This window comes from Sus scrofa, chromosome 13 (genome assembly GCF_054392235.1).
Source record: "Sus scrofa isolate SSC_HxYL_T2T_F1_AM1 chromosome 13, Sscrofa_HxYL_maternal_Yorkshire_Landrace_v2.0, whole genome shotgun sequence".
NCBI classification, from domain to species: Eukaryota; Metazoa; Chordata; class Mammalia; order Artiodactyla; family Suidae; genus Sus; species Sus scrofa.
The window spans coordinates 25680685-25697177 of NC_139395.1; the positions used below are offsets into that span (position 1 = coordinate 25680685).

Consider the following 16493-nt stretch of genomic DNA (forward strand, 5'->3'; position numbering starts at 1 on the left):
AGTAGGTCTTATTAAGGTGCTAATTTGTATTTCTTAATTACATCCTTTGATTCCTGTCCCAGGGGCATGGTAGGAAAGAGGAAACAGAAACTTGACTAGATCCTCCACAGGCAAATGGGGAATTGGCTGAGGTGGGCAGAGGCTGGCCTTACTGCCAAGGACAGTGGTCCTGTCCACAACCCCATCACCACACCCACTACCATCAGCAGGTGCCTGTTAAACACACATTGCTAAGCCCTACCCTCTGGGTGTCTGCATTCTCCAGATTCCCAGGTAATGCCCATGCACCTGATTCAGGGACCCCAGTCTTGAGAACCACAGACACAGACTAGCAAAGAGAAATTACTCATCAGATAAAACGACTGATTTTTTTTTCAGCTGTCACCAAGTGTGCAAACTTGGGCCTGCCCCATCTTTGTAGCCAAGTCTGATTACTGATGAAGCAGATCTTTTCTTTTGAAAACTTACTTTTGATGAGTTCAAAATTTAAATAAAAGTGGAATCAGGATTTATCAAGGGTCACCAATGGCTTAAAAATGAGGTCAGGAGTTCCCGTTGTGGCTCAGTGGTTAGCAAACCTGACTAGCATCCATGAGGACGCGGGTTCAATCCCTGGCTGTGCTCAGTGGGTTAAGGATCTGGCATTGCTGTGAGCTGTGGTGTAGGTCACAGATGCAGCTCGGATCCCAAGTTGCTATGACTCTGGCGTAGGCTGGCTGGCAGCTGCGGTTCCGATTGGACACCTAGCCTGGGAACCTCCATGTGCCGCAGGTGTGGCCCTAAAAGACAAAAAGACAAAAATAAATAAATAAATAAATAAAACAAAATAAAAATGAGGCCAGATGCCTTTTCTTTTAAGAGGGATTTGTAGGAATCTGATGAGACCTGTTTCCACATGTGGGCAAATAATCTCTTAGTCAGCTGGCAAAATGCTTCCATTGTGAGACTGCTCCAAGAAGGGTATGCCAGGTGGAGAGTCAGGGGCCCTTCACAGAGGCTTGCTGCTCCCTGGGATTGCGTCACTCATGTTGACTGGTGGGAAGGACAGCACTCTGCACTCTAGAAGTGATTCTTGCGTTGTCAGCAGTTCTGTCAGCCATGATTTAGATTTTTTGAAGCCCTTGCTTGGTAGGTTGGCATGGATCTTAGCAGAAAATTATCGTGAGTGCAACTTGAATACAGATGCATCAAACTGCTCCTGGCAAGAAACTTCTGGTTCCAAGACTACCTGGGCTCTCCAGCCCACTCCATTGGTAGCTCAGGGACCTATGCGGTTCATTTCCCTCCTTGTGGTTCCAAAGAGGGCTTCAAAGGGTAAAGGCCCTCAGGAGGGCACAGACATGGAAACCTATGCATCTCTGCTGTCAAGTAGCCTTCCTTTTTTTCTCCCTCCTCTTCAATTTGGAGACTACAAAATATCAGGGTTGAAAGAGATATGGGATCAAGACTTTGAAGCAGGCTTAAAGTCCCGAGGGAAACTTGAAAGGAAAGCTTGCCACAACCCATGCTTGAAAACTTCCCTGCCCAGCCCTCACCATTGCCGAAGGCACAAGTGCATGGTGTGTGTGTTGCTGGTGGTGGCAGTGGCTTCTTTTCTTTCTTTAGCTGACGTATCTCTCAGTTATTGGTTTCCCTGAGTTTACATTTTCTCTTTTCCTTCCTTCCATCCTTCCTTCCTTCCTTCCTTCCTTCCTTCCTTCCTCTTTCTTTCTTTCTTTCTTTCTTTCTTTCTTTCTTTCTTTCTTTCTTTCTTTCTTTCTTTCTTTCTTTCTTTCTTTCTTTCTTTCTCTTTCTCTCTCTCTTTCTTTCTTTTCTTTTCTTTCCTTCCCTTCCTTCCTTCCTTCCTCATTCTTTCTTTCTTCCTTTTTTTGTCTTCTTAGGACCATACCCGTGGCATATGGAGGTTCAGGGTAGGGGCTGAATCGGAGCTGTAGCCACTGGCCTACACCAAAGCTCACGGCAACTCCGGATCCTTAACCTGCTGAGTGAGGCCAGGGATCGAACCTGCATCCTCATGGATACTATCCAGATTGGTTTCCTCTGAGCCACGATGGGAACTCCATGTTTACATTTTCTAAAAAAACCTTTCTGGTGGGTATTCAAAGGGGAAACATGCATTGTAGGGGTAGCAAACTCAATGGAGTCCTTTTCAGACACCAAGGACTGAGAAATGAGGACACACCCCAGAGAGAGAGGACCAAGAAAGGTCCAGGAAAACAAATGCCACCCAGTGCACCAAAAGGAAAGAGGGCATCCGGATCGAGAGGAAATTGGGGTCCTTGGCACAGACGTGGGAAGGGTACGCACTTTCTAGAGGGCAGCTGGGCAACACATATGGACAGCCTTAAAAGGTATAGCCTCGGTCCTTACATTCCACTTCTGGGATGTGCCGTTAGAAAATAGGTAGTTTTTTGAGTAGGGCACAGGTACCAGAATGCTCACTGTAGAATATTTAGTGAAATATTGGAAGTCAGCTAAAAAGCCTGTAAAAGCAGATACCTTAATTTGTGGGAGATCTGCTCTTTGGAATACTACGTGCTCATTAAATGTTATTTTGTCTAGTGGTTATCAGTGGGGAGGAGGGAGGGACAATTTAGGGGGGAGGGGGAGGCAAACTATACTGTTGCGTGTAAGATAGGCTCAAGGATGTATTGTACAACATGAGGAATCGAGCCAATATTTTGTAATAACTGTACATGGTGAGTAACCTTTAAAAACTGCATAAAATAAAAAATTAAAAAATTAACTACAGAATTAAAAAATAGTATTTCATGAGAGAATACTTAAATGATACGAAGAAAGTTAGGTACAACAGGGTGCTGGTAGCATCCTATTTCTTTTTTTTTTTTGCTATTTCCTGGGCCACTCCCGTGGCATATGGAGGTTCCCAGGCTAGGGGTCCAATCGGAGCTGTAGCCACCAGCCTACGCCAGAGCCACAGCAACGCAGGATCCGAGCCGCATCTGCAACCTACACCACAGCTCACGGCAACGCCGGATCGTTAACCCACTGAGCAAGGGCAGGGACCGAACCCGCAACCTCATGGTTCCTAGTTGGATTCGCTAACCACTGCGCCACGACGGGAACTCCAGCATCCTATTTCTTTATCTTGGAGCTGTTACGCAAGTGTGCTAAGTCTGTGAAAATTCATTGATAATGCACCCTTATAATATGTGTTCTTTACTTGTTAATAAAAAGCTAAAAAAAGTAGTTTCAGGAGTTCCCGTTGTAGCTTAGTGGTAAGGAACCTGTCTAGTATCTATGAGGATGTGGGTTCCATCCCTGGCTCACTCAGTGGGTTAAGGATCCAGCATTGCCATGAGCTGTGGTGTAGGTCCCAGACATGGCTCGGATCCCACGTTGCAGTGGCTGTGGTGTGGGCCAGCAGCTTCAGCTCTGTAGGTCAACTCCGAGCTTGAGATCCTCCATATGCCACAGCTGCAGCCCTAAAAAGCATAAAAAAAAGTAGTTTCATAAGTGGAAACTACTTATGGTACAAACTATATTAATATGTTTCATATATGTGTGTGTATATATGTAAATGTGTGTACATGTATTTTTGAAAAAAGGAAACAGCTTCCAAAGCGTCAGCAGTTAGCAGTTTATCTCTTGGTGGGGTTACCATGAATCCTTATGCTTATGGTGCTGTAGCAATCTCCAGTGAATATGTATTACTTCTGTAAGATCCTCTGAAACTTTAATAAACACTAATTTTAAAAACGATGGTCAGAGGCAGGAAAAGCTCCACACCAAATACAGATACCAGTCAAATTTCCTTCCCCAGGACTCACTGGCCCCTCTGGAGTGGGGCAGGAATGGACCCACTGCAGGGCAGCTGGCGGGCACGTGTGGTCCTGGGCTCCCGGCCCCCAGGGCAGAGAGCCAGTGTTAAGAAGGAGGCGCCCCCCTCTCTCAGCGAGGTCTAGGGCCAGATCCCTGCGTCCCAAAGCCCACTGCTCTGTCCTCTGGGAACAGCTTCTGTGGAGGCTCAGAAATGGCAACGAGAAGGGTCCCCATCAGAGTTTGAGGTCTCCCAGCGTCTAGCTGGGCTCCCGTTATTGCAAACTCAGGACGCATGTGGACTGGAGCCGAGGTGGGGGACGGGGTCATTCCAGGTGAGGAAACTAAGCTGCTCCCTCTGGGTGAGACCAGATTCACTTGTCACTAAGGTAGCTTACACAAGGGCTCATGGCAGAGCGTGGCCCTCTCTGATATCTCTCTGGGTCCTCTTGGAGGTGTGAAGAGCAATAGATTGGCACTTGGCAGGGATTTTTCAAAGGGGAGAATTCTCCAGAAAAACGTAACCATCCCCACTTGATTAAAAAGACAACAGATGATTGGATTCGGAAGATGTGGTATGTATACACAATGGAATACTACTCAGCCATAAAAAAGGATGACATAATGCCATTTGCAGCAACATGGATGGAACTAGAGAATCTCATACTGAGTGAAATGAGCTAGAAAGACAAAGGCAAATACCATATGATATCACTTATAACTGGAATCTAATATCCAGCACAAATGAACATCTCCTCAGAAAAGAAAATCATGGACTTGGAGAAGAGACTTGTGGTTGCCTGATGGGAGGGGGAGGGAGTGGGAGGGATCGGGAGCTTGGGCTTATCAGACACAACTTAGAATAGATTTACAAGGAGGTCCTGCTGAATAGCATTGAGAACTATGTCTAGATACTCATGTTGCAACAGAAGAAAGAGTGGGGGAAAAACTGTAATTGTAATGTATACATGTAAGGATAACCTGACCCCCTTGCTGTACAGTGGGAAAATAAAAAAAAAATAAAATAAAATAAAAAGAGGAAGCCAGATGGTAATGTAGTAGGTGAAAGAAGAGCAGAATGAACAGCTAAAATTGATGGAACGTTTATGATCCAGGGACTATCCATATATTATCCCATTGAAGCCTCTAAGAGGAAGATACTACTATGACTCCCATTTTAAAGATGAGATAATCAAGATTTGAAGCCATGTGATAGCTACTGTAGGATCTTGGCCCCTGCATCTGACCAGGAGCCCATGTTCTCAGCTCCCACTTGGCAGGATGGCTACAGTTAGGGAGGAAGTGTCCCAAGGAAAGTCTACGAGCTCTGGCAGTGAGCTCCTCAAGGTGCCCTCAACATGTGGTCAGAAAGGGTGAACTTACAAGAAAAGAGGGAAGATTTAAGCAGATTTCCTTTTTTTAGGGCTGTACCCGCAGCATATGGAGGTTCCCAGACAAAGGGTCGAATCAGAGCTATAGCTGCCAGCCTGCACCACAGCCACAGAAACGCAGGAGCTGAGCTTCTTCTGTGACCTACGCCACAGCTCACAGCAACACAGGATCCTTAACCCACTGAGCGAGGCCAGGGATCAAACCCGCATCCTCATGGATACTAGTCAGGTTTGTTACTGCTGGGCCATAACAGGAACACTGACTTAAGGATATTTTTCGATTCCTACTCTGTAAGGTCATTTCACTTATTCTTGAGGATGAAGAAACAACCACGCAGCCCTCTTGCTGGGAAAGAGGGTGGAAATAACACAGACTGAGATGCAAAGCGTGGCCCCACCCCCGAGTAAGTGAACTTCATCTCTTTGACCTTAATTTTCCCCATTTGTGAAATGGGGTTAATTAAAGCTGTCCTGCTGGTTTGTTACCGAGATTGGACTTAATGTGGCAAACTTGAACATGGTAACTAGGACATCACAGATGCCGACTGGATGGAAGTCTGGCTATCACGTATTCCTGGACCTGCAGTTGGGTTGGTGGTGAGGCTCTTCACCGACCTCATGCAGATGAGCTAATGGACAATGACTGGCTAGCGAGGTGGGAAAACGCAAACAGGACTCCATCCCAGAAACAGTGCATTTTCATTTGGTAATGCCATTTGTTTCCCATGACTAATCCCTACTCATCAGCATTAAATTGTAAGCAATACTCAGGTTTCCTGGACATCGATGGAACTATAATGAAAAATATCAAAGAAGGAAAAACCAGTTTCCTCACCTCACAAAACATAGGCAACTTTTTGGCAAAATCCACCACTCTGGTAATTGCTGGTGTGATGATTTTTGTAAAATGGCTGAAGGCTTCTAAGTCGACCTTTCCACCTTCTGGGGCGTTTACTATTGGTGCTTGTCCAATATCTTCTGGCTGAGGAGAGACAAAGATTTAAGTGAAGATGTTGAAGGGATTATTGTTCTTTTGTGGCAGAAAATCTCCTCTGAGCGGACGTACTATACAGTTTTCACATCCTTTAGGTCTACGGGCAAAGATACACATTTTAGCCATTGCTTTAAAAGGCTCCCAGGGGTCATGTTCACAGGATTGTTGCTGCAGAAAGAAAAAGGTAGAGAGAGAGATGGAGGGAGGGAGAAACAATAGGAATTTGGGTTCTGCTTCCGAATGCACAGAGATGACACACATCCCGAGGGCTCTGAGTGGCATTTTCAGAGCACTGCCTATTCTGGTGGGGGTCCTTCTGTGGGAGGTGGGCAAGGCATGGGCAGGGATGGGGAACCTTGGCAAATAGCAGCATAGGATTTATTCTTGCTTTTCAAATTTATTTATTTTATTTAAAAAAAATTTTGGCAGTGCCCATAGCATGGCAGAAGTTCCTGGGCCAGGGATCGAACCTGCACCACAGCAGTGACAATACTGGTTCTTCACTACTAGGCTACCAGGAAATGCCTCATCTTTGCTTTTGATTCCTTTTGCTTGGCTCCAAGTTTGTGTCTGCCCTCTGGGCTCCAGCTGGAGGAAGCCTCTGCAGGCTAGGGGAAGCCCTCAGTGGCAGGCTGCCTCCAGGAACCTGGCTTTGTATACTGGGCAAATTTTAGGGCAGTGGAGAATTTACTAGAGGACTGTGCCTGTTTGCCCAACCGTCCATCGCCTTGCTGCTTAGAGGGTGGTATAGCAGCTTGAATGTCACCTGGAGATTTCTTAGACATGCAGAATCTGGAGTTCCCATCATGGCTTAGTAGTAATGAACCTGACTAGTACCCATAAGGATGTGGGTTCTATCCCTGGCCTTGATCAGTGGGTTAAGGATCTGGCATTGTCGTGAGCTGTGGCACAGGTCACAGACACAGCTCTGATCCATGTCGCTGCGGCTGTGATGTAGATTGTCAGCTACAGCTCCGATTCAACCCCTAGCCTGGGAATCTCCATTTCCTGCAGGTACAACCCTAAAAGAAAAAGACCAAAAAAAAAAAATGCAGAATCCCAGCCCCTTCCCCAGACCTAAAGGTGCAGAACCATGACATCAGCAGAACCCCTAGGCACTATGCTCACAACAGGCCCCCAGGTCCACTGGAGCCTTCTAGCTCCTCAGCCCGGTGTGCAGGACCTTCATGCCGTGGGCTCTCTCACGTCTCCTATTGTCACCAGTGCTTCCTGCCAGGAACAGTCCCCCAGTCACCTTTTCTGGTCCCTCTGATAATGACCACCTCAGGTAGTTCTCACACAGCTCCCGATTGTCAGGTGAGCAAACAAGCCACCGAGGAGGTTAAGGATGGTCCCGGAGTCCAGCACGGATCCTTGGTCGTCCAGGAAGTTGTAGTGCGATCAAAGGGATCCAACACTGCCTGAGGGTGGCCCCCTTTGCCCAGAGCCACAGTGGACAGACCCAGGAACAAGGCACCCAGGGTTTGGGGCACGGGGAGGAAGGCAGAAAGGGCAGGAGGAAGTGGCTCTGTGAGCTAGTTGAGTGAGGCTGGTCCCTCACCACAGAGTGGCTGGTCAGGGCACCACCGGTGACAAGACTGTGGCCCGCCAGGGAGGTCTTTAAACTTCACTGTGCATCAGAATGACCTGCAGACTTTCTGATTTAGGAGGTCTCTCTTAGAGAATCTGCATTTCTAACAACTTCCCAAGGCGAGTGGATACTGCTGGTCTGAGCCCTCCCTTTGGGAACCACTGGACCAGCAGAGACCACAGCCAGCCCGGAGGAATCCAGTTCCCATTTCCCGTGCCTCTCCTGTTACCACGCACATCTAATTTTTAGCACAAGGAAAAGCAAGGATGATTCTTTCACTCTCCTGTTGCCAGGGCACCAGGGTCAACAGGAGCAGCCCAGTCCCTCCAAAGGTGCAGCTGTGGTTACAGCCTGGGGGAGGATATTTAAATCAATTACATAACAAATTTGGGCAGCATCAACCTTTTTTTGGATTATTCAGGAGATTCTTCTATTTATTTTGTTTTACTTTGTTATTGTTTGTTTGGGGGGCAGCGACTGGATGGGAAAGCAAGCTGTGTTTTCTTAAACAATGATGATGTTTTGGGGCAACCGTCGGCATGGCAAGCCCGTGGAAGGCCACCTCTCTGCTGGTTCTCTGGATGCAGATGGAATTGATGGAATAATCCCAGTACAGCTTCTCCTGCCCTCCCTTCCTTCTCTTTCTCTCATAGACTGAGCTAAAGGAAAAGATACATAAGAAAGTTGGGGTGATTTTGACGCACAATGAAGTTTGGGCACTGCTGCTCCTGGCAGCCTTGACTCTTCCTAACAGGTCTTTCCAATCCCTCCCACCCTAAAATGAGGCCCGTCACACTGCATGTCTACTTGACAACTCTTCTATGAAGATCAACTGATTAAAAGGAACATGGTCACACGTTAAAAAGGTAGGGAGTTGGATACACAGACAAACACACATATGCACGGTGAACTTTTAAAGAAATTAAAATAAAAAAAAAGTATTTTCAGCAGCTCCCTTCGTGGCTCAGTGGAAACGAATCTGACTAGTAACTATGAGGTTGTGGGTTCTGTCCCTGGCCTCACTCAGTGGGTTAAGGATCTGGCGTCGCCATGAGCTGTGGTATAGGTTGCTGACATGGCTTGGATCCTTTGAGGCTGTGGCGTAGGCCAGAAGCTGTAGCTCAGATTTGACTCCTACCCTGGGAACTTCCATATGCTGTGGGTGTGGCCCTAAAAAGCAAAAAAAAAAAAAAAAAAAAAAAAAATTTCATAGAATAGTTTCGACCTGCTTGAATCTAAGCACCCTCTCATTGAACACTGATACATCTAATCTCATACTGAGTGGTTTTCAGTGTTCTTGGAAAGGTCAGTGGCTTAATACTGATTTTAATAATTTCCATTCAATCTGTGAGTCTATAGGTTATGTGACTCACCATCTGTGAAACCTCTAAATGTTTGAAAAACAGGAGAGAAATTATACAAGCAAAAAATGACAACAGTAATAAAAATTAAATGCCCAAATGTAACAACCTCACAATCTTTTCTGTTGATAAATATCAGAGTAGGAAAAAATTTACTTTTAGGCCTTTGGGTATTTAATGGAAAGTAGAACTGCTAGAAGTAAAACTGACACAAAGTAAAAGCTTTGTGTTATATAACTATTAGATCATTAAGGCTTATATCCATAAAAGACCTTGGATACTAGGAAACACACACACACATACATATATATGAATGGACCCCAAGTTAACAACATATCAGGTATAAAAAATTAAAGTTTAGCAATGCCATCTTTTTTTTTTTTTCCTTTTTTTTCTTTTTAGGGCTGCACCTGTGGCTTATGGAAGTTCCCAGGCTAGGGGTAGAATCAGAGCTTCAGTTGCCAGCCTATACCACAATCACAGTAATGCAGGATCCAAGCTGTGTCTGTGACCTATACCACAGCTTGCTGCAGTGGCGGATCCTTAACCCACTGAGAGAGGCCAGGAATTAAACCCTCATCCTCATGGAAAGTAGTCAGGTTCATAACCCGCTGAGCTACAACAGGAACTTGGAGCAGTGCAATCTTGTTTGTGACTTCCCTGAAGATTTTTCACTATAAGGACAACATGTTATTTGCTAAGATATTTGGAAGATGTTAAAAATAAAGAAGAGTTCAAATGTTTGGCATTGGCGTAAGTGGCTGGATGTCTTCTAATAGTGGGTAGCCTGCAATCCATTATCTGAACATTTGCTCACACTCACACATGTGTGTTTATGCTCATGAGATTACATTTGGAGACTGAGGCTAGGTCTCTGGTTTGCAAACTCACCAGTGGAGACTATGGGAAGCCTGATTTTTGCCCCTGTGCATCACACTGCCTGAGCTCCTCCTGGGGATGAGTGGGGTCCTAACGGACATGCAGAGCCAACCCAGCCCACCTCTTGACACCTCCTCCCAGAACTGCCTTGCCTCTCCCATCTCAGGCCCGCCTTCCCTCCTGACTTTGGCTTTCTTCAACGTCCTGACTTCTGTTTTATCTCTATCAATTCCAAATCCCACCCAGTGAGACACATTAATTGAATTAACCAAATTAAAGACAAAGAGAAAATATTAAAAGTAACAAGGAAAAAGCAACAAATAACATACAAGAGAACCCTCAGAAAGTTATCAGCTGATTTTTTTTAGCAGAAATGCTGCAGGCCAGAAGGGAGTGGAATGGCATGAAATATTTATAAGTGATGAAAGAGAAAACATACAACCAAGAATACTCTAGCCAGCAAGGCTCTCATTCAGAGTCGAGGGAGAAATCTAAGATAAGCAAAAGCTAAGAGAATTCAGTACCACCAAACCCACTTTACAACAAATGCTAAAGGAACTTCTCTAGGCAGAAAAGAAAAGGCCACGACTAGAAACAAGAAAATTACAAAATGAGAAAGCTCCCTGGTAAAGACAAACATGTAAAGGCAGGAAACCATCCACACACAAATATGATACCAAAACTAGCAATTGTGACAAGAGGAGAGTATGAATGCAGGATACTGGAAAGGCATTTGAAATTAAGAGACCAGCAACTTAAAATAATATATATTGGATCCCATCCAACTCTAATTCTATTTTCTCTTCTAAGCCTTTCCTGATTACTTCAGTGTGAAATGATATCTACCTCATCTGAATCACAGGGTCACCCATGTAATCACTCACCTGGCATTTAGGAATTTATTACCATTACTTTTGTTATAGATTTATTTATTTATTTAGTCTTTTTAGGGCTGCACCTGCAGCATATGGAGGTTCCCAGGCTAGGGGTCGAATTGGAGCTGAAGCTGCCTGCCTAGACCACAGCCAGAGCAACACCAGATCCGAGCTGTATCTGTGACCTACACCACAGCTCACGGCAGTGCCGAATCCTTAACCCACTGAGTAAGGCTAGGGATCGAACCTGCAACCTCATGGTTCGTAGTCGGATTTGTTAACCACTGAGCCATGACGGGTACTCCGGAATCTGCCTTAAGTACTTTTGCCTACCTTGTAGAAGGCGTTGGGCCAAGTGGTGGAGGACAGAGTGAGTGAATACATGTATGTTTATACATGTACTCAACCAGTATTTACTGAGCGACTACTATGGAGTCAGACCTTGTTCTAGATGCTGAGGTAACAGCAGTAAACAATGTGTTGTCAAGGAACATTCACAGAAGGAAGACAGACAATAAATAAAAAGAATACTCTCATGGAAGAATTTTAGTTTGTGATAAGGTTGGAGGTGACATAATACATGGGGCTCAGGAGATGGAGTGGTTAGCCAAGGGCCCTTTGAGAAGTGATCTGTGAACTTTAACTTGAAGAATATCAAGAAGGCACTCCTCCATAGATGCACAGAACATTTAAATCCAGTGCAAAGTCCCAAGGTTAGAAAGGAGGCCCATGTGGTTAGGCTCAGAGATGGCAAGAGATAAAGGATGGAAGGCAGGCCAGGGTCCCTTCATGGTGGGCCTCTGTGGGTCCTGGAGGAGATGGGTAGATCTTAAATGCAATGGGAAACCACTGACGGGCTTTAAGCAGGGGAGCAGCACACTGAGATTTATGGTTCCTATGTGGAGAAAGGGTGTGGGAGCCAAGGGAAGAGACAGGTGAGCAGCAGCAGTGGTTTGGGCAGGAGATGAAGTTGGCTGGACCATGGGGGAGAGGGGCAGTCGAGATGGAGAAGAGTGAGCCTTCAAGACGTAGTCCAGTAGCCAAGGACAGGGATTTCGATGGATTGGATGTGAGGTAAAGGTCCATAAGGAATATACCACGGCTCCTCTAGGGCATTGGAAGGGGTTGGGGGAGATGTATAGAAGGATATTTGGGGGTGTGTGCAGGGGTGAACTTCTACCCCAGTCCAGCCCTAGAGAAGGCCAGATGAACCAGGGCTTTCTGCTTTGACTGTTTCATCAGAAGTGTTCAAGGTGAGTAGGAAATGCCACCTGATGACCTCTTTGCAGGTGGCTGTCTCAGAGCTGAGGGCTTCTTAGTTAGCGTCTCTGGCACATGCAGATGGGAGGGGGCCAGACGGGGACTTCCTCTGAGTGACTTTAAGGCATCTCCCTACACCTTGCTGATGGTGGACAAACAGGTCCCTGGGCTTGGGATGTTACTGCTGGCTCTCCTTTTTCTGGGATGAGGAGGGACAAGAGGTATGTGTCGTGGGGGGAGGGATGACACATGGAGTAACCCTGTGTGAGGTTGTGAGTGAGACGCCCAGCACTAACACACACACATATATATGTTTATATTTATTTATTTTTAGGGCTGCACCTGCGGCATATTGGAAATTCCCAGGTTAGGGGTGGAATCGGAGCTGCAGCTGCTGGCCTATACCACAGCAATGCCAGATCCAAGCTACATCACAGCTTGTGGCAATGCCGGATCCTTAACCCACCGAGAGAGGCCAAGGATTGAACCCACATCCTCATGAATACCACTCGGGTTCTTAACCGGCTGAGCCACAGTGGGAACTCCCATATCTAGTGCTTTTAGACCCCTGTAAGGGCTTAAAGGCAACTGAGCTTCCAGATGAGAAAGTAACTTACACAAAGTCACATAATGAAAAAGCAACAGAGTTCCCGTCTTGACTCAGTGGTTAACAAATTCGACTAGGAACCATGAGGTTGCAGGTTCGATCCCTGGCCTTGCTCAGTGGATTAAGGATCTGGTGTTGCCATGAGCTGTGGTGTGGGTCTCAGACTCGGCTCGGATCCTGCATTGCTATAGCTCTGGCATAGGCTGGTGGCTATAGCTCCGATTAGATCCCTACCCTGGGAACCTCCATGTGCCTCGGGAACGACTCAAGAAAAAGGCAAAAAGATGGAAAAAAAAAACAAAACAAAACAAAAAAAAACATGTGCCTCGGGAATGACTCAAGAAAAAGGCAAAAAGATGAAAAAAAAAAAAAAAAAAAGCAACAGAGGCAAGCAACAAACTCAGACTGTCTGGTTCCAACCTCTATGCACATAACTATAGCCCACACTTCTGTGTGATTAGAGTCATCTGGGGCAACAGAAGCCTTCCTGACTTGACGGCACTTATCTGATGACCCGTCTGCACAGAACACGTGTCCAAATGCCCCGTCCTGCCTCACCCTTCTGCTTGTGCCCCTTTTCTGAGGCTATTCCCATCCAGAATGTGTGACATCAGACTGTGAGCTCTGCCAGGGAAAAGCAGGGCAGGCTTGCTCCAGTTCTGATGGTCACATTTTGGGTGGAAAATCCATCCAGCACCATACCTTTGGATGTGAACTAGGGGAGCAGGGGAATAGACTGGGTCCATATACAATGTCGTTGCTAGCAGGGGATTGACTCCGAATCTATGTATCCCACATCCGGGAGGTGTGGACGTGAGTTACCTTGGCAGAGAGACCCTGCTTTCACTTGATGGGTGCCACATTCCTCCTTGGCCCCGGCTCTGTCCACATCTACTTTTCATCATCACTGTCATCACACAGGAATTGGCACCTCTGTGCCATCAGAGATTCGAGTTGATTGGAGAAAACTAGAAAACTATATGACTTATACACTTTCGGTAGTAGTTTTAGAATGGATGTGAAAGTCTGTATGGCTGTTGCAAAAGTTCCTTATTTGCCAATGACCCTTATTTTCACAGACACATTGACCTGAAACCGAGGTCAACCCACCAATCTGTTTATGACTTGAGCCCTAGTCTTAGGGAGAAAAATGGTTAAGAAGTGCCTTTATTTCTCTGGCTGCCCCTGCAGCTTGAGGAAGTTCCCAGGCCAGGGATTGAATCTGTGCCACAGCAGATAACCAGAGCCACAGCAGTGACAACACCAGGTCTCTAACCCACTGAGCCACCAGGGAACTCTCAGAAGCTCCTTTTGGGGAGTAGGTAACTTATTCGTTTCAGATAAATGACTACTGTTAGCTCTTATGACAACCAACACCTTTGAATCCCTTAAGATATATTAATATACTGTTACTTTTAATCTCTTATGCTATATTACTATACTAACATATAACTATACTATTATTAACATAATATGTCTCTTCAAATTCTTTTCCAGAACAACATGGGCCATCATTTCTTAAAAATAAATGAAACAATATACATAGCAGCACTGTAAGCAAAAAAAGTGGTATCAGCCACAGAGGAGATGCAAATTCTTTGGTGCAGAACCAATTCAGGACATGGATAATATGTAGCAAAGCTGTCTTTTTTTTTTTCCTTTTGTCTTTTTAGGGCCGCACCTTTGCCATATGTAGGTTCCCAGGCTGGTCGAATCCGAGATGTAGCTGCCAGCCTTCGCCACAGCCACAGCAACACCAGATCTGAGCTGTGTCTGCGACTTGCACCACAGCTCACGGCAACACCGGATCCTTAACCCACTGAACGAGGCCAGGGATCGAACCCTCATCCTTGTGGATACCAGTCAGGTTTGTTTACCACTGAGCCATGATGGGAGCTCCACAAAGCTGTCTTTAATTCCTTGCAGGAATAAATCACCACTCAAAAGAGTGAACTTTTTCAAAAAAAGAAAGTATATGCCTTCAAACTTTGTCCTTTTCCCAAATTGTTTTGGCTTCTCTGGATTCTTTGTATTTCTGTGTACGTATTAGCTTGTCAATATCTGCAAAAAAACCTGTGGGCTTTTTTGGGTGTGTGTGTTATTGAACTTATTCATCAATTTGTAAGACAACTGCCAAATGAACAATACCCAGTCTTCTACGAAAGAAAAAAAAAAAGACTGAATTTTTTATCCTGAGCCACCCTTCTATGGGGGTGTGTGTCAATGTGTCAAGTGGCTAGGGATTAGTGTGCTGTCTCTGACGATGGGCCTGTGGAACTGGATAGTCCATTTTACAAATTTTTACTGGCTTCTGTTCTGGAGATCTACTGTGATGTGACAAAATACCCCCAAACTTTGTGGCTTAAAACAACAAATTTTCACTGTCTCTCAGCTTTCTAGGCATTGATGGGCTCAGCTGGTGGTTCCACTCGGGGTCCCTCATCAAGTGGCAGCAGAGCCTGGTATCCTCTGTGGGCTTCTTGACTCACATCTCTGGTGCCTGGTCTGGTTGGTTGGTTGGGAGTCTCTCCACAGGGCCTGTTTACATGGCTAGCCTGGGCTGCTTCTCAGCATGGTGGTCTCAAGGTAGTTGGACTTTTTTTTTTTTTTTTTTTTTTTTTTAAGAGACGCACCCACAGCATATGGAAGTTCCCAGACCAGAGATCGAACTGGAGCTGCAGCTGCTCCTTGATGCCCCAGACACATCAACACCAGAGCCGAGCCTAGTCTGTGACCTACACCACAGCTCATAGCAATGCTGGATCCTTAACCCACTGAGCGAGGCCAGGGATCAAACTCACATCCCCATGCATATCATTTGGGTTCATTACTACTGAGCCACAATGGGAACTCCAGTAGGACTTTTTTTACATGGTAGCTGGCTTCCCTCAGAGAGACTGGGTGGTGTCTCTCCTCAAGATAACCAACTGAAACTGTAAGCCCTCTTATGACTCAGCCTTAGAAATCACTGGGTCCAAATCCATTGCTTCAAGGAATCCCAGACCAGCCCAAATCCCTGGGAGAGAATGGTGTATGAAGACAAGGAGGAGAGAAGGAAAGACTGGCAGTTATCTCGGCGAACGCTACCTCAAGCTTCAACCACACAGGTGACAGACACTGAAGTGACTGTGCTGGAGGAACACGGTCCTTCTCCAGGAGAGCAGGGGTGGCCCAGACACAGAAGGGGGTTGGCTGATAGAAACGAAGTTCATTGTAGAGACAGATGGGACAGTGGAGACATTCTGTCTCCCCCCACTCCCCTCTAAGAAAAAATGTCCTGGAGAAGCAGATCTGTTCAACACTTCCTTGAACACATCAAGGACCTATAAGATACACGTTTCACACCAGCTCTGCAGTGGGTGGGGAGATTGGTGGGTGAAGCAGTGGCTCTGTAAAAATCAGTTTCCTGAAGGAAAACCTCTTGTGCCTGGATAACCTCATGGTCCTGAAACAAAACTAATGGCAAATCACTCTGTGAAACATCTTCCTTGGTCCTTTCTATAGATGGTCAGACTGATGAAAAGCCTTAGGAGCCTTTGAGTTAAAGGTGCAGGCCTGGCTGGTTTTAATTACTGGAAATCATGCTATCTTTTTTGGTTGTCTTTTTAGGGCCTCATCCATGACATATGGAAGTTCATAGGCTGGGGGTCGAATCGGAGCTGTACCACAGCCATAGCAACGCCAGATCCTTAATCCACTGAGTAAGGCCAGGGATCAAGCTCAGATCCTCATGCATACTAGTTGGGTTCATTACC

General features: G+C 45.9%; 1 protein-coding gene across 31 annotated transcripts in view; it reads right to left on the reverse strand.

Moving 5' to 3' along the window:
- The window catches only part of THRB (thyroid hormone receptor beta), a 461170-nt gene that overhangs the window by 15412 nt on the left and 429265 nt on the right, over positions 1 to 16493 (reverse strand). For all 31 annotated transcript variants that reach the window (XM_084987228.1, XM_084987237.1, XM_084987234.1 and 28 more), the window contains one exon: positions 6007 to 6153. In XM_084987228.1, the coding sequence (XP_084843354.1) occupies positions 6007 to 6153 (147 nt within the window). The remainder of the gene's footprint in view (positions 1 to 6006; positions 6154 to 16493) is intronic.